General features: G+C 41.0%; 1 protein-coding gene across 3 annotated transcripts in view; it reads right to left on the bottom strand.

Annotated features, from left to right (window-relative positions):
• Sec63 (translocation protein Sec63) overlaps positions 1 to 19,227 on the bottom strand; it is a 249,369-nt gene that overhangs the window by 76,573 nt on the left and 153,569 nt on the right. For all 3 annotated transcript variants that reach the window (XM_071693313.1, XM_071693314.1, XM_071693312.1), the window contains exon 10: positions 6,093 to 6,259. In XM_071693313.1, the coding sequence (XP_071549414.1) occupies positions 6,093 to 6,259 (167 nt within the window). The remainder of the gene's footprint in view (positions 1 to 6,092; positions 6,260 to 19,227) is intronic.

The raw sequence follows: 19,227 nt of genomic DNA, 5'->3' as shown, positions 1-19,227 counted from the left end.
TCGTAGAAGGCAACTAAAGAGGATGGGAACGAGAGGCTAGAAACCCTCCCCTCCTTGTATTCTAACTTTCTAAAAGAGGAAACAGAAAAAGTCATGCAGGGAGTGCTCATCCTCCTCAAAGGCTTCAATTGGGGCAGTCTAAATGTGCATGGATGTAATCAAGATGAGAAAAAAGGAGAGATAGGTAGTATGTTTGAGGAAAGGAACCTGGATCTTTTGGCTCTGAGTGAAACAAAGCTCAAGGGTAAAGGGAAGAGTGGTTTGGGAATGTTTGGGGAGTAAAGTCAGGGATTGGTGAGAGGACAAGAGCAAAGGAAGGAGTAGCACTACTCCTGAAGCAGGAGTTGTGGGTGTCTGTGATTGAGTGTAAGAAAGTAAACTCTAGATTAATATGAGTAAAACTAAAAGTGTATGGAGAGAGATGGGTGATTATTGGGGCCTATGCACCTGGGCATGAGAAGAAAGATCATGAGAGGCAAGTGTTTTGGGGGCAGCTGAGTGAGTGTGTTAGCAGTTTTGATGCATGAGACCAGGTTAAAGTGATGGGCGATTTGAATGCAAAGGTAAGTAATGTGGCAGTTGAGGGAATAATTGGTGTACATAGGGTGTTCAGTGTTGTAAATGGAAATGGTGAAGAGCTTGTAGATTGTGTGCTGAAAAAGGACTGGTGATTGGGAATGCCTGTTTAAAAAGAGAGATATACATAACTATACATATGTAAGTAGGAGAGGTAGCCAGAGAGCATTATTGGATTACATGTTAAGTGATAGGCGTGTTAAAGAGAGACTTTTGGATGTTAATGTGCTGAGAGGTGCAACTGGAGGGATGTCTGATCATTATCTTGTGAAGGCAAAGGTGAAGATTTGTAGAGGTTTTCAGAAAAGAAGAGAGAATGTTGGGTGAAGAGTGGTGAGAGTAAGTGGGCTTGGGAAGGAGACTTGTGTGAGGAAGTACCAGGAGAGACTGAGTGGCATGAGAAGCATGGGAGGTGGGTAGATTAGTAAGGGTAGTGAGTGGTGGGATGAAGAAGTAAGATTATCAGTGAAAGAGAATAGAAAGGCATTGGGACGATTTTTGCAAGGAAATAGCGCAAATGACTGGGAGATTTATAAAAGAAAGAGGCAGGAGGTCAACAGAAAGGTGCAAGAGGTGAAAAAGAGGGCAAATGGGAACTGGGGTGAGAGAGCACCATCAAATCTTAGGGAAAATAAAATGATGTTTTGGTAGGAGGTGAATAAAGTGCGTAAGACAAGAGAACAAATGGGAACATCGGTGAAGAGGGCTAATGGGGAGGTAATAATAAGTAGTGGTGATGGAGCGAGTATTTTGAAGGTTTGATGAATGTGTTAGATGATAAGAGTGGCAGATATAGGGTGTTTTGGTCGAGGTGGTGTGCGAAATGAGAGGGTCAGAGAATGATTTGGTAAACAGAGAAGAGGTAGTAAAAGCTTTGTGGAAGATGAGAGCCAGCAAGGCGGCAGGTTTGGATGGTACTGCGGTGGAATTTATTAAAAAAGTGGGTGACTGTGTTGTTCATTGGTTGGTGAGGATATTCAACGTGAAGTGCGTGAGGACTGGCGGGAATACATGCATAGTGCCATTGTACAAAGGCAAAGGGGATAAACAGTGAGTGTTCAAATTACAGAGGTATAAGTTTGTTGAATATTCCTGGGAAATCATATGGGAGGGTACTGATTGAGAGTGTGAAGGCATGTACAGAGCATCAGATTGGGGAAGAGCAGTGTGGTTTCAGAAGTGGTAGAGGATGTGTGGATCAGGCATTTGCTTTGAAAAATGCATGAAAGAAATACTTAGAAAAACAAATGGATTTGTATGTAGCATTTATGGATCTGGAGAAGGCATATGATAAGAGTTGATACAGATGCTCTGTGGAAGGTATTAAGAGTATATGGTGTGGGAGGCAAGTTGTTAGAAGCGGTGAAAAGTTTTTATCGAGGATGTAAGGCATGTGTACGAGTAAGAAGAGAGGAAATTGATTGGTTCTCAGTGAAAGCTGGTTTGCGGCAGGGGTGCACGATGTCTCCATGGTTGTTTGATTTTTTATGGATGGAATTGTTCAGGAGGTGAGAGCATGAGTTTTAGAGAGAGGGGCAAGTATGCAGTCTGTTGTGCATGAGAGGCCTTGGGAAGTGAGTCAGTTGTTGTTCGCTGATGATACAGCACTGGTGGCTGATTCGGGTGAAAGAAGAAAGCTGAGAGTAAATGTGAATAAGAGCAAGGTTATTAGGTACAGTAGGGTTGAGGGACAAGTCAATTGGGAGGTAAATTTGAATATACAAAAACTGGAGGAAGTGAAATGTTTTAGATATCTGGGAGTGGATTTGGCAGCGGATGGAACTATGGAAACCGAAGTGAGTCACAAGGTGGGGGAGGGGCCGAAAGTTCTAGGAGAGTTGAAAAATGTGTGGAAGGTGAGAACATTATCTCGGAAAGCAAAAATGGGTATGTTTGAAGGAATGGTGGTTCCAACAATGTTATATGGGTGCGAGGCATGGGCCATAGATAAGGTCCTGCGGAGGAGGGTGGATGTGTTGGAAATGGGAAGCTTGAGGACAGTATGTGGTGTACGGTGGTTTGATTGAGTAAGTAATGAAAGGGTAAGAGAAATGTGTGGTACTAAAAAGAGTGTGATTGAGAGGGCAGAAGAGGGTGTATTGAAATGGTTTGGTCAAATGGAGAGAATGAGTGAGGAAAGATTGACAAAGAGGATATGCATGTCAGAGGTGGAGGGAAAGAGGAGAAGTAGGAAACCAAATTGGAGATGGTAGGATGGAGTGAAAAAGATTTTGAGCAATTGGGGCCTGAACATATAGGAGGGTGAAAGGCATGCAAGGAATAGATAGAATTGGAACAATGTGGTATACCAGGTCGACATGCTGTCGATGGAATGAACCAGGGCATGTGAAGTGTCCGGGGTAAACCATAGAAAGTTTTGTGGGGCCTGGATGTGGAAAGGGAGCAGTGGTTTCGGTGCATTATACATGAAAGCTAGAGACTGAGCGTGAATGAATGTGGTCTTTGGTATCTTTTCCTAGCGCTACCTCTCGGCACGTGTGGGGGTTGTCATTTCATGTGTGGTGGTGTGGCGACTGGAATGAATAAAGGCAGTGAGTATGAATTATGTACTTGTGTATATATATATGTGTCTGTGTATGTATATATATGTATACGTTGAAATATACAGGTATGTATATGTGTGTGTGGACGTGTATGTATATACATGTGTATGTGGGTGGGTTGGGCCATTCTTTCATCTGTTTCCTTGTGCTATCTCACTAATGCAGGAGACAACGACAAAGTATAATAAATAAATAATTTCTATTTCATTTAAGTTCTAGTTATATTTCTGGTAGTGTAGTATATCACAATATGATTACTCTAACGTGTTTTTCTGTGCAAGTATTCAACATGGCAAGCCTACAAGATAACAGCATAGACAACCCTTTAATACAAAAGAAATGGTCAATTATATTACAAATCAGATTATTGCAATCAGATTACTCTTATGAATTTTCCTGTGTTAATAATCAACGTGGAAAGTCTATATGACAACAGCATAGACAACCCTTTCATACAAAAGAAAAGGTCAATTTCATGATTATATACTGGAACCAATTAAGATGTTCTTGCAATACCAAAATTATTGTACCCAGTCATGATATATCCCAACAAATCTGTACTTTATCTACCTTCTAGTTATATTTCTCGTATTGCAGTAGATTTGTCTTACAAGTATTCTGTGTAAGTATCCAACATGGCAAGCCCAGATGACAACAACATAAACACCCATTTGATACAAAAGAAACAGTCCATTTTATGAGCATATATTGTGTTCATTATTGGTTTTTGTTAAAATATAATTCAAGACCCTTTCAAGAATAAATAATCCTATTTACACTGAAAACAAAAGCTACAAAAACTTTGAAAATGATGAAAGCTGGATGCATCTTAGCATGCCAAATTTAGAAAACTCTGTTACATGCTATTTTTTCTGGGTGTGTGGTATAAGGTTTAATCAATGGGTCTATGTACCAATGATGTCACTCAGTCTGCTCTTATTTTCATTTCCTTTTTTTTCAATCTTTTCATGCACTGAGCCTTCAATAATTACTCAAAAGTAACCATATACATACATTTCTCAATCTTTACAGCATTACATTTTTGTAGAGACATTAGTCTCATCTCACAAATCAACTCAGAGAATACAATTAAAATCTAAAAAGTAATTTCATAACTGTATGCCCTTGTCTAACATTAAAACATTGGATACGTATAATATTAAAGACTGGGTATGTATCAAAAATGTCACAGGGCACAAATTTTTCTTTTTTATATTATACGCCTGATATTTGTCTCTTTGTCTGTTTGTAGTTTCTTATTTTCCCTATTCATGCAGTATGGGAAGGTTCTACATTTGAAATATGTTTTCTCCCAGACCTTACTGTCATACAACTTTTTAAACATTTGTACAGTCAGCATTTGTAATTTCAATAACAGGCTCGCTTCATTCATCCATTACTCTGACACTTTTCTGACATCTGACACCCTTCCAAACAAGTTTCTAATTAGGGCCATCAGTTATTCAACCTCTTCATATTTCAAATACAGCACAACCTGGGGCATTAAAAAGTGTCTGAGCAGGAAAACTGTTGGAAGGGTTAATCAGAGATACTTTTTTTTATAGTGTCAGTTGTGGATAAATGCAACAAGGTAGGTGTTGAAATTGCAAAAGCTGATGGTGATCACAGGTGCAAAGGATATGTATTGGTGAAGTTCAAGCCATACAATTCTAATCGAGGGATTAGGGAGTGTAAGTTGTTACAAAAAGAAAGAGAACCAAACAGATGGAGGTCTGGCAAATTCACACATACACCCAGTGTATGAGGACAAGATGGGGCACAGTGAAAGGCCTTTTGGACATTGTTACGGAGCACTTCTCTATAAAAGAGAAGTGTTAAGCCAAACTTGTTACCAGAGCCCCATATCATGAGAATTGATAAGGAGACAAATCATCTGCTGGAAAATATCAAAATCACATTTTACGTGCATAGATAAGGAAATGTTTGGTAACTTATCCATACTGTATACTAAAAGAAAACTAAACTATGCTTAGATAAAGTTTACAAAGGTTCTGTCAATTTCTAGAAATATGTCATAACTGCAATTAGCATATACAAATAAATTGGACTTAGATAAGGTTTTGAAAGGTTCTGTTAATTTCTAGAAGTTTGCCATTTACTGCAAATATTATATATAAGTGTTAAGAACATAGAATAATTTTCTCATACTTTGTTTTAACATACATCATTAACGTAAATGGGGGAACAATGGCACAATCTGCATACAGACAAATGAGTCAGTCCTAATAGCGCACAATGAGCATCAGCCAGCTGCGCCACTCCATGCACATAGTTAATTAAAGCACATGATGAGTGTTAATGATGAAATACTGTACTGAAAGTTGATTTGTGAACTAAAAACATTATAAGTGCAAGGAAATGATATCAGATTTATATGCCCACATAATTACATCCTCCATTCTGGAGGATGTAATTATGTGGATGATTGTAATTTTATCCCTGGGGATAGGGGAGAAAGAATTCTTCCCACGTATTCCCTGCGTGCCGTAGAAGGCGACTAAAAGGGAAGGGAGCGGGGGGGGCTGGAAATCCTTCGCTTTTTTTTTTTTTTAATTTTCAAAAGAAGGAACAGAGAAGGGGCAGGTGAGGATATTCCCTCAAAGGTCCAGTCCTCTGTTCTTAACGCTACCTCACTAATGCGGGAAATGGCGAACTAGTATGAAAGAAAAGATGGCGAACAGTATGAAAGAAAAGAAAAGAAAAGAATTACATCCTCCATTCTATGGTACACTAAAAATAACTGACATTATACCCAGTATTAAAAGGGTTCCTGAATACGATAAAAGACTTACTAAATTATCAACTTTCCAAAAGACCTGTGTAATATATGAGAGTAATACATAACCTTGAAACTTATACACATATCTCCAAAATTCAAATTAACCCTCATAAACTACTTTAAAACCAGTGTCTTAGAAAACATTTACTTACAGCTGTAACAGCAAGAGATTCTTCTTCTTTCTCTTCTCCATCCAGCTTGTGTTCAGTTTCCTGTAGGTTACGTTCATATACTTCTCCCATTGTGCGACGTCTCAGATTCACTGTTACTGTTACTATAGCTCCAGCCGTAAACTCTCCACTGTCATCATCATCAACAACTGAAGGAGAACATATATACTTCTTTTAGCAATATTCACACAGAACATGAACGAGTACAATTGCAAAAGTTCCTCCATGTTCATCACAAAATTAAGTGTCATAATATCTAACATGAACAACCTAGCAATGAAAGATTCCAAAATATGTGTTACAACAATCAACCTTAAATCAACCATAAAATAAACTCAAATGGAAAGCTTCATTTATGAAACACTGATTCATCAATTAGCTTATCTTTAAATCAAACAAAAGTTCACATATGAATTACCGATTACTTCCTTAGCATATCTTAAAGACAATAACTTTTCTACACAGGTAGAACAATTGGCATCAATGACTGTGTCACATTCATAGGCTGCATGGGGTCAAGCACATATGTTCAAATCCTGGTTGTAGGAGTGAGACCACAACCAACCCAGACGTTCATCCTCCACTAGTGAAGATCCCCTAGAGGATGGTCGATAAAATGGGTGCAAGGCTCCGTCTAGGGTACATACATACAATTCTTTTTTCATACTATTCACCATTTCCTGCATTAGCAAGGTAGAGTTAAGAACAGAGGACTGAGCCTTTAAGGGAATATCCTCACTTGGCCCCCTGCTCTGTTCCTCTCTTGGAAAATTAAAAAACAAGAGGGGAGGATTTCCAGCCCCCCTACTCCCTCCCCTTTTAATTGCCTTCTACGACACACATGAAATATGTGGGAAGTATGCTTTCTCTCCTATCCCTGGGATAACATACAAGGATATGTTCATAAATACATACATAGTGTTATTACTATACATGATCATCGTTTCCTGTCACCACCATACATACATACATGCCCGTACACTACATATACATATTTTTTTTTTCATACATATTCATCATTTCCCGCATTAGAGGGATAGTGTCAAGAAGAGAGGGCTGAGCCTTAGGGGGTAAATTCCTCACTAGGCCCCCTTCTCTGAGAAATACTTAGAAAAACAAATGGATTTGTATGTAGCATTTATAGATCTAGAGAAGGCATATGATAGACTTGATAGAGATGCTCTGTGGAAGGTATTAAGAGTATATGGTGTGGGAGGCAAGTTGCTAGAAGCAGTGAAAAGTTTTTATAGAGCATGTAAGACATGTGTACGAGTAGGAAGGTAGGGAAGTCAGTGGTTCCCAGTGAATGTCGGTTTGCAGCAAGGGTGTGTGAAGTCCCCATGGCTGTTTAATCTGTTTATGGATGGGGTTTGTTAGGGAGGTGAATGCAAGAATTTTGGAAAGAAGGGCAAGTATGCAGTCTGTTGTGGATGAGAGGCATTGGGAAGTGAGTCAGTTGTTGTTCGCTGATGATACAGTGCTAGTGGCTGATTCAGGTGAGAAACTTCTGAGCTGGTGACGGAGTTTGGTAAAGTGTGTGAAAGAAGAAAGTTAAGAGTAAATGTGAATAACAGCAAGGTCATTAGGTACAGTAGGGTTGAGGGACGAGTCAACTGGGAGGTAAGTTTCAATGGAGACAAACTGGAGGAAGTGAAGTGTTTTAGATATCTGGGAGTGGATTTGGCAACGGATAGAACCATGAAAGCAGAAGTGAGTCACAGGTTGGGGAGGGAGTAAAAGTTCTGGGAGCATTGAAAAATGTGTGGAAGGTGAGAACATTATCTCGGAAAGCAAAAATGGGTATGTTTGGAGGAATAGTGGTTCCAACAATGTTATATGGTTGGACTATAGAGAGGGTTCTGCAGAGAGGGATGGATGTGTTGGAAATGAGATGTTTGAGGACAATATGTGGCATGAATGAGGGTGTATTGAAATGGTTTGGTTACACAGCAAGAATGATTGAGGAAAGATTGACAAAGAAGATATATGTGTCAGAGGTTGAGGGAACGAAAAGTGGGAAACCAAATTGGAGGAGGATGGATGGAGAGAAAAAGATTTTGAGCAATTGGGGCCTGAACATGGAGGAGGGTGAAAGGTGTGCAAGGAATAGAGTGAAGTGGAACAATGTGGTATAACGGGGTTGACATGCTGTCAATGGATTGAACCAGGGCATGCGAAGCGTTTGGGGTAAACCATGGAAAGTTTTATGGGGCCTGGATGTGGAAAGATAGCTATGGTTTCAGTGCGTTATACATGACAGCGAGAGACAGAGTGAGAACGAATGTGGCCTTTGTTGTCTTTTCCTGGCGCTACCTCGGGTGCAAGCAGGGAGAGGGGGTTGTCGTTTCATGTGTGGCGGGGTGGCGACAGGAATGAATAAAGGCAGCAAGTATGAATTGTGTACATGTGTATATTCCTATGAGTCCATGGGGAAAATGAAACACGAAAAGTTCCCAAGTGCACTTTCATGTAATAATCACATCATCAGGGGAGAAACAAGAGAGCAATATAACAGTCAGTTGATATACATCGAAGAGACGAAGCTAGGACGCCATTTGGTAAACATGTGATTGTGTCTCCCCTGATGATGTGATTATTACACGAAAGTGCACTTGGGAACTTTTCGTGTTTCATTTTCCCCATGGACTCATAGGAATATCTTGATCACGCGCAAAATTGTGATCCTTTCCAACATGTGTATATATGTATATGTCCGTGTATGTATATATATGTATACGTTGAAATGTATAGGTATGTATATGTGTGTGCTAACGAGTATGTATATACATGTGTATGTGGGTGAGTTGGGCCATTCTTTCATCTGTTACCTTGTGCTACCTCACTAACACAGGAGACAGTGACAAAGAATAATAAATAAATAAATAAATACAAAAAAAATAAATATAAATATATGTGATTTGGTAAACAGAGAAGAGGTAGTAAAAGCTTTGCAGAAGATGAAAGCCGGCAAGGCAGCAGGTTTGGATGGTACTGCAGAGGAATTTCTTAAAAAAGGGGGTGTGTATTATTGACTGGTTGGTAAGGTTATTTAATGTATGTATGACTCATGGTGAGGTGGCTGAGGATTGGAGGAATGGTTGCACAGTGCCACTGTACAAAGGCAAAGGGGATAAAAGTGAGTGCTCAAATTACAGAGGTAAAAGTTTGTTGAGTATTCCTGGGAAATTATATGGGAGGGTATTGATTGATAGGGTGAAGGTATGTACAGAGCATCTGTTTGGGGAAAAGCAGTGTGGTTTCAGAAGTGGTAGAGGATTTGTGGATCAGGTGTTTCCTTTGAAGAATGTATGTGAGAAATACTTAGAAAACCAAATGGATCTGTATGTAGCATTTATGGATCTAGAGAAGGCATATGATAGACTTGATAGAGATGCTCTGTGGAAGGTATTACGAATATATGGCGTGGGAAGCAAGTTTTTAGAAGCAGTGAAAAGTTTCTATCGAGGATGTAAGGCATGTGTACGCGTAGGAAGAGAGGAAAGTGATTGGTTCTCAGTGAATGTAGGTTTGCGGCATGGGGTGTGTGATGTCTCCATGGGTGGTCAATTTGTTTACGGATGGGGTTGTTAGGGAGGTGAATGCAAGAGTTTTGGAAAGAGGGGCAAGTATGCAGTCTGTTGCGGATGAGAGAGCCTGGGAAGTGAGTCAGTTGTTATTCGCTGATGATACAGCGCTGGTGGCTGATTTGTGTGAGAAACTGCAGAAGCTGGTGACTGAGCTTGGTAAAGTGTGTGAAAGAAGAAAGTTGAGAGTAAATGTGAATAAGAGCAAGGTTATTAGGTAGAGTAGGGTTGAGGGAAAAAGTCAACTAGGAGGTAAGTTTGAATGGAGAAAAACTGGAGGAAGTGAAGTGTTTTAGATATCTGGGAGTGGATTTGGCAGTGGATGGAACCATGGAAGCAGAAGTGAATCATAGGGTGGGGGAGGGGGTGAAAGTTCTGGGAGCGTTGAAGAATATGTGGAAGTCGAGAACATTATCTCGGAAAGCAAAAATGGGTATGTTTGAAGGAATAGTGGTTCCAACAATGTTATAAGGATGTGAGGCATGGGCTATGGATAGAGTTGTGTGGAGGAGGGTGAATGTGCTGGAAATGAGATGTTTGAGGACAATATGTGGTGTGAGGTGGTTTGATCAAGTAAGTAATAATAGGGTAAGAGAGATGTGTGGTAATAAATAGAGTGTGGTTGAGAGAGCAGAAGAGGGTGTTTTGAATTGGTTTGGTCACATGGAGAGAATGAGTGAGGAAAGATTGACCAAGAGTATATATGTGTCAAACGTGGAGGGAACGAGGAGAATTGGAAGACCAAATTGGAGGTGGAAAGATGGAGCGAAAAGGATTTTGAGTGATCGGGGCCTGAACATGCAAGAGGATGAAAGGAGTGCAAGGAATAGAGTGAATTGGAACAATGTGGTATACCGGGGTTGACGTGCTATCAATGGATTGAACCAGGGCATGTGAAGCGTCTGGGGTAAACCATGGAAAGTTCAATGGGGCCTGGATGTAGAAAGAGAGGTGTGGTTTTGGTGCATTACTACATGACAGCTAGAGACTGAATGTGAACGAAAATGGCCTTTGTTGTCTTTTCCTAGCACTACCTTGCGCACATTTTGGGGGAGGGGGTGGTTATTTTCATGTGTGGCGGGGTGGCGATGGGAATGAATAAAGGCAGACAGTATAAATCATGTGCATGTGTATATGTTTATGTCTGTGTGTGTATATATATATGTATATGCTGAGATGTACAGGTATGTATATATTGCGTGTGTGGATGTGTATATATATATACATGTGTATGTGGGTGGGTTGGGCCATTCTTTTGTCTGTTTCCTTGCACTACCTCGCTAATGCGGAAGACAGCGACAAAGCAAAATATGATAAATTATAAATAAAATATATTCTTTCTTTTTTTTTCATACTATTCGCCATTTCCCGCATTAGCGAGGTAGCGTTAAGAACAGAGGACTGGGCCTTAGAGGGAATATCCTCACCTGGCCCCCTTCTCTGTTCCTTCTTTTGGAAAAAAAAAAAAAAAAAAGCGAGAGGGGAGGATTTCCAGCCACCCGCTCTCTCCCCTTTTAGTCGCCTTCTACGACACGCAGGGAATACGTGGGAAGTATTCTTCCTCCCCTATCCCCAGGGATAAAATATATAAATATATATATAACCATGGAAAGTTCTATGGGGCCTGGATGTGGAAAGGGAGCTGTGGTTTCGGTGCATTATTACATGACAGCTAGAGATCGAGTGTGAACGAATGTGGCCTTTGTTGTCTTTTCCTAGTGCTACCTCACGCACGTGCGGGGGAGGGGGTTGTTATTTCATGTGTGGCAGGGTGGCAATGGGAATGAATAAAGGCAGACAGTATGTGTATAGATGTATATGTCTGTGTGTGTATATATATGTATACGTTGAAATGTATAGGTATGTGTATTTGCATGTGTGGAAGTATATACATGTGTATGTGGGTGGGTTGAGCCATTCTTTCATCTGTTTCCTTGCACTACCTCGCTAACGCGGGAGACAACGACAAAGTAAAATAAATAAATATAAATATATATAGGGGATAGGGGAGAAAGAATACTTCCCATGCATTCCTCACGTGTCGTAGAAGGCGACTAAAGGGGACGAGAGCGGGGGGGCCAGAAACCCTCCCATCCTTGTACTTTAACTTTCTAAAAGGGGAAACAGAACAAAGAGTCACGCGAGGAGTGCTCATTCTCCTTGAAGGCTCAGATTGGGGTGTCTAAATGTGTGTGGATGTAACCAAGATGAGAAAAAAGGAGAGATAGGTAGTATGTTTGAGGAGAGGAACCTGGGTGTTTTGGCTCTGAGTGAAACGAAGCTCAAGGGTAAAGGGGAAGAGTGGTTTGGGAATGTCTTGGGAGTAAAGTCAGGGGTTAGTGAGAGGACAAGAGCAAGGGAAGAAGTAGCACTACTCCTGAATCAGGAGTTGTGGGAGTATGTGATAGAGTGTAAGTAAATTCTAAATTGATATGGGTAAAACTGAAAGTTGATGGAGAGAGATGGGTGATTATTGGTGCATATGCACCTGGGCATGAGAAAAAAGATCATGAGAGGCAAGTGTTTTGGGAGCATCTGAATGAGTGTGTTAGTGGTTTCGATGCACAAGACCGGGTTATAGTGATAGGTGATTTGAATGCAAAGGTGAGTAATGTGGCAGTTGAGGGAATAATTGGTATACATGGAGTGTTCAGTGTTGTAAATGGAAATGGTGAAGAGCTTGTAGATTTATGCGCTGAAAAAGGACTGGTGATTGGGAATACCTAGTTTAAAAAGCGAGATATACATAAGTATACGTATGTAAGTAGGAGAGATAGCCAGAGAGCGTTAATGGATTACATGTTAAATGATAGACGCACAAAAGAAAGACTTTTGGATGTTAATGTGCTGAGAGGTGCAACTGGAGGGATGTCTGATCATTATCTTGTGGAGGCGAAGGTGAAGATTTGTGGGGATTTCAGAAAATAAGAGAGAATGTTGGGGTGAAGAGATTGGTGAGAGTAATAGTGCTTGGGAAGGAGACTTGTCTGAGGAAGTACCAGGAGAGAGTGAGTACAGAATGGAAAAAGGTGAGAACAAAGGAGGTAAGGGGAGTGGGGGAGGAATGGGATGTATTTAGGGAATCAGTGCTGGCTTACGCAAAAGATGCTTGTGGCATGAGAAGCGTGGGAGGTGGGTTGATTTGAAAAGGTAGTGAGTGGTGGGATGAAGAAGTAAGTTTATTAGTGAAAGAGAAGAGAGAGGCATTTGGACGATTTTTGCAGGGAAAAAAATGCAAATGAGTGGGAGAGGTATAAAAGAGAGAGGCAGGAGGTCAAGAGAAAGGTGCAAGAGGTGAAAAGAGGGCAAATGAGAGTTGGGGTGAGAGGGTATCATTAAATTTTAGGGAGAATAAAAAGATGTTTTGGAAGGAGGTAAATAAAGTGCGTAAGACAAGGGAGCAAATGGGAACTCAGTGAAGGAGGCTAATGGGGAGGTGATAACAAGTAGTGGTGATGTGAGGAGATGGAGTGAGTATTTTGAAGGTTTGTTGAATGTGTTAGATGATAGAGTGGCAGATATAGGGTGTTTTGGTCGAGGTGGTGTGCAAAGTGAAAGGGTTAGGGAAAATGATTTGGTAAATAGAGAAGAGGTAGTGAAAGCTTTACGGAAGATGAAAGCCGGCATGGCAGCAGGTTTGGATGGTATTGCAGTGCAATCTATTAAAAAAGTGGGTGACTGTATTGTTGACTGGTTGGTAAGGTTATTTAATGTATGTATGATTCATGGTGAGGTGCCTGAGGATTGGCGGAATGCTTGCATAGTGCCATTGTACAAAGGCAAAGGGGATAAGAGAGAGTGCTCAAATTACAGAGGTATAAGTTTGTTGAGTATTCCTGGTAAATTATATGGGAGGATATTGATTGACAGGGTGAAGGCATGTACAGAGCATCAGATTGGGGAAGAGCAGTGTGGTTTCAGTACAGAGCATCAGATTGGGGAAGAGCAGTGTGGTTTCAGAAGTGGTAGAGGATGTGTGGATCAGGTGTTTGCTTTGAGGAATGTATGTGAGAAATACTTAGAAAAACAAATGGATTTGTATGTAGCATTTATGGATCTGGAGAAGGCATATGATAGAATTGATAGATATGCTCTGTGGAAGGTTTTAAGAATATATGGTGTGGGAGGAAAGTTGTTAGAAGCAGTGAAAAGTTTTTATCAAGGATGTAAGGCATGTGTACGTGTAGGAAGAGAGGAAAGTGATTGGTTCTCAGTGAATGTGGGTTTGCGGCAGGGGTGTGTGATGTCTCCATGGTTATTTAATTAGTTTATGGATGGGGTTGTTAGGGAGGTGAATGCATGAGTTTTGGAAAGAGGGGCGAGTATGCAGACTGTTATGGATGAGAGAGCTTGAGAAGTGAGTCAGTTGTTGTTCGCTGATGATACAGCGCTGGTGGCTGATTCATGTGAGAAACTGCAGAAGCTGGTGACTGAGTTTGGTAAAGTGTGTGAAAGAAGAAAGTTAAGAGTAAATGTGAATAAGAGCAAGGTAATTAGGTACAGTAGGGTTGAGAGTCAAGTCAATTGGGAGGTAAGTTTGAATGGAGAAAAACTGGAGGAAGTAAAGTGTTTTAGATATCTGGGAGTGGATCTGGCAGCAGATGGAACCATGGAAGCAGAAGTGGATCATAGGGTGGGGGAGGGGGCGAAAATCCTGGAAGCCTTGAAGAATGTGTGAAAGTTGAGAACATTATCTCGGAAAGCAAAAATGGGTATGTATGAAGGAATAGTGGTTCCAACAATGTTGTATGGTTGCGAGGCGTGGGCTATGGATAGAGTTGTGCGCAGAAGGATGGATGTCCTGGAAATGAGATGTTTGAGGACAATGTGTGGTGTGAGGTGGTTTGATCGAGTAAGTAACGTAAGGGTAAGAGAGATGTGTGGAAATAAAAAGAGCGTGGTTGAGAGAGCAGAAGAGGGTGTTTTGAAATGGTTTGGGCACATGGAGAGAATGAGTGAGGAAAGATTGACCAAGAGGATATATGTGTCGGAGGTGGGGGAACGAGGAGAAGTGGGAGACCAAATGGGGTGAAAATGGAATGAAAAAGATTTTGTGTGATCAGGGCCTGAACATGCAGGAGGGTGAAAGGAGGGCAGGAATAGAGTGAATTTGGATCGTGTGGTATACCGGGTTACGTGCTGTCAGGGGATTAAAACAGGGCATGTGAAGCGTCTGGAAAACCCCCATGGAAAGCTGTGTAGGTATGTATATTTCGTGTGTGGACGTATTATAAACAGGGTGTATGGGGGGGGGTTGGGGCCTTTTTCTTTCGTTTTTTTCCCTTGCGCTACCTCGCAAATGCGGAGACAGCGACAAAGAAAAAAGAAAAAAAATATATGTGAGTGTGTGTGTGTGTGTGTGTGTGTGTGTGTGGGGAAGTACCAGAAGAGATTAAACTGCAAAAAGGGAAAAAAGGTGAGAACAAATGACAAAAGGGGGATGGGGAGAATGGGATGTATTTAGGGAAAGCGTGACGGCTTTGCAAAAGATGCTTGTGGCATGAGAAAGGTGGGAGGTGGGCAGATTAGATAGGGTAGTGAATGGTGGGATGAAGAAATAAGATTAGTGAAAGAGAAGAGACAGGCATTTGGACGAGTTTTGCAGAGAAGTAGTGCAAATGAGTGGGAGATGTATAAAAGAAAGAGGCAGGAGGTCAAGAGAAAGGTGCAAGAGGTGAAAAAGAGGGCAAATGAGAGTTGAGGTGAGAGATATCATCAAAATTTAGGGAGAATAAAAAGATGTTTAGGAAGGAGGTAAATAAAGTGCATAAGACAAGAGAACAATTGGGAACATCGGTGAAGGGGCTAATGAGGAGGTAATAACAGGCAGTGGTGATGTGAGAAGGAGATGGAGTGAGTATTTTGAAGGTCTGTTGAATGTGTTTCATGATAAAGTGGCAGATACAGGGTGTTTTGGTTGAGGTGGTGTGTGAAGTAAGAGGGTCAGGGAGAATGGTTTCATAAACAGAGAAGAGGTTGTGAAAGGGTTTTGAAAAATGAAAGTCAGCAAGGGGTGGGTTTTGGGTGGTATTGCAGCGAAATTTATTTTAAAAAAGGGGTGACTGTGTTTTTGAATGGTTTAAGGACATTCAATATATGTATTTATCAAAGGGGAAGTGTCTGAGGATTAAACAAAGCATGCATAGTGCCATTACAAAGGCAAAGGGATAAAGGCGAGTGTTCAAATTACAAGGTATAAGTTTGTTTTATATCCCCGGGAAATTATATGGGAGGGTATTGATTGAAGAGGGTAAAAAAAGGGATGTACAAAACATCTGTTTGGGGAAAAGCAGTGCAGTTTTAGAAGTGGAAAGGGTGTGTGGATCAGGTGTTTTCCCTTTTAAGATTGTACCGAGAAATTAATTAAAAAACATATTTTGGTTTGTATGTAGCATTTATAGATCTAAGAAGGCATATGATAGACTTGATAAGATGCTCTGTGGAAGGTATTAAGAGTATATGTGTGGGAGGCAAGTTGCTAGAAGCAGTGAAAAGTTTTTATAGAGCATGTAAGACATGTGTACGAGTAGGAAGGTAGGGAAGTCAGTGGTTCCCAGTGAATGTTGGTTTGCAGCAAGGGTGTGTGAAGTCCCCATGGCTGTTTAATCTGTTTATGGATGGGGTTTGTTAGGGAGGTGAATGCAAGAATTTTGGAAACAAGGGCAAGTATGCAGTCTGTTGTGAATGAGAGGCATTGGGAAGTGAGTCAGTTGTTGTTCGCTGATGATACAGTGCTAGTGGCTGATTCAGGTGAGAAACTTCTGAGCTGGTGACGGAGTTTGGTAAAGTGTGTGAAAGAAGAAAGTTAAGAGTAAATGTGAATAACAGCAAGGTCATTAGGTACAGTAGGGTTGAGGGACGAGTCAACTGGGAGGTAAGTTTCAATGGAGACAAACTGGAGGAAGTGAAGTGTTTTAGATATCTGGGAGTGGATTTGGCAACGGATAGAACCACGAAAGCAGAAGTGAGTCACAGGTTGGGAAGGGAGTAAAAGTTCTGGGAGCATTGAAAAATGTGTGGAAGGTGAGAACATTATCTCGGAAAGCAAAAATGGGTATGTTTGGAGGAATAGTGGTTCCAACAATGTTATATGGTTGGACTATAGAGAGGGTTCTGCAGAGAGGGATGGATGTGTTGGAAATGAGATGTTTGAGGACAATATGTGGCATGAATGAGGGTGTATTAAAATGGTTTGGTTACACAGCGAGAATGATTGAGGAAAGATTGACAAAGAAGATATATGTGTCAGAGGTTGAGGGAACGAAAAGTGGGAAACCAAATTGGAGGAGGATGGATGGAGAGAAAAAGATTTTGAGCAATTGGGGCCTGAACATGGAGGAGGGTGAAAGGCGTGCAAGGAATAGAGTGAAGTGGAACAATGTGGTATAACGGGGTTGACATGCTGTCAATGGATTGAACCAGGGCATGCGAAGCGTTTGGGGTAAACCATGGAAAGTTTTATGGGGCCGCCTGGATGTGGAAAGATAGCTATGGTTTCAGTGCGTTATACATGACAGCGAGAGACAGAGTGAGAACGAATGTGGCCTTTGTTGTCTTTTCCTGGCGCTACCTCGGGTGCAAGCGGGGAGAGGGGGTTGTCGTTTCATGTGTGGCGGGGTGGCGACAGAAATGAATAAAGGCAGCAAGTATGAATTGTGTACATGTGTATATTCCTATGAGTCCACGGGGAAAATGAAACACGAAAAGTTCCCAAGTGCACTTTCATGTAATAATCACATCATCAGGGGAGACACAAGAGAGAAATATAACAGTCAGTTGATATACATCGAAGAGACGAAGCTAGGACGAAATTTGGTAAACGTGATTGTGTCTCCCTGATGATGTGATTATTACACGAAAGTGCACTTGGGAACTTTTCGTGTTTCATTTTCCCCGTGGACTCATAGGAATATTTTGATCACGTGCAAAATTGTGATCCTTTCCAAAATGTGTATATATGTATATGTCCGTGTATATATATATATGTATACGTTGAAATGTATAGGTATGTATATGTGTGTGCTAACGAGTATGTATATACATGTGTATGTGGGTGAGTTGGGCCATTCTTTCATCTGTTACCTTGTGCTACCTCACTAACACAGGAGACAGTGACAAAGAATAATAAATAAATAAACAAATAAATACAAAAAAAATAAATATAAATATATGTGATTTGGTAAACAGAGAAGAGGTAGTAAAAGCTTTGCAGAAGATGAAAGCCGGCAAGGCAGCAGGTTTGGATGGTATTGCAGAGGAATTTCTTAAAAAAGGGGGTGTGTATTATTGACTGGTTGGTAAGGTTATTTAATGTATGTATGACTCATGGTGAGGTGCCTGAGGATTGGAGGAATGGTTGCATAGTGCCACTGTACAAAGGCAAAGGGGATAAAAGTGAGTGCTCAAATTAGAGAGGTAAAAGTTTGTTGAGTATTCCTGGGAAATTATATGGGAGGGTATTGATTGAGAGGGTGAAGGTATGTACAGAGCATCTGTTTGGGGAAAAGCAGTGTGGTTTCAGAAGTGGTAGAGGATTTGTGGATCAGGTGTTTCCTTTGAAGAATGTATGTGAGAAATACTTAGAAAACCAAATGGATCTGTATGTAGCATTTATGGATCTAGAGAAGGTATATGATAGACTTGATTGAGATGCTCTGTGGAAGGTATTACGAATATATGGTGTGGGAAGCAAGTTGTTAGAAGCAGTGAAAAGTTTCTATCGAGGATGTAAGGCATGTGTATGCGTAGGAAGAGAGGAAAGTGATTGGTTCTCAGTGAATGTAGGTTTGCGGCATGGGGTGTGTGATGTCTCCATGGGTGGTCAATTTGTTTATGGATGGGGTTGTTAGGGAGGTGAATGCAAGAGTTTTGGAAAGGGGCAAGTATGCAGTCTGTTGCGGATGAGAGAGCCTGGGAAGTGAGTCAGTTGTTATTCACTGATGATACAGCGCTGGTGGCTGATTTGTGTGAGAAACTGCAGAAGCTGGTGACTGAGCTTGGTAAAGTGTGTGAAAGAAGAAAGTTGAGAGTAAATGTGAATAAGAGCAAGGTTATTAGGTAAAGTAGGGTTGAGGGAAAAAGTCAACTAGGAGGTAAGTTTGAATGGAGAAAAACTGGAGGAAGTGAAGTGTTTTAGATATCTGGGAGTGGATTTGGCAGTGGATGGAACCATGGAAGCAGAAGTGAATCATAAGGTGGGGGAGGGGGTGAAAGTTCTGGGAGTGTTGAAGAATATGTGGAAGTCGAGAACATTATCTCGGAAAGCAAAAATGGGTATGTTTGAAGGAATAGTGGTTCCAACAATGTTATATGGATGTGAGGCGTGGGCTATGGATAGAGTTGTGTGGAGGAGGGTGAATGTGCTGGAAATGAGATGTTTGAGGACAATATGTGGTGTGAGGTGGTTTGATCAAGTAAGTAATAATAGGGTAAGAGAGATGTGTGGTAATAAATAGAGGGTGGTTGAGAGAGCAGAAGAGGGTGTTTTGAATTGGTTTGGTCACATGGAGAGAATGAGTGAGGAAAGATTGACC

Source organism: Panulirus ornatus, chromosome 55 (genome assembly GCF_036320965.1).
Source record: "Panulirus ornatus isolate Po-2019 chromosome 55, ASM3632096v1, whole genome shotgun sequence".
In the NCBI taxonomy this organism is placed as follows: Eukaryota; Metazoa; Arthropoda; class Malacostraca; order Decapoda; family Palinuridae; genus Panulirus; species Panulirus ornatus.
The sequence above is the reverse complement of the archived record's forward strand: the minus strand, read 5'-3'. Positions and strand labels throughout refer to the sequence as shown.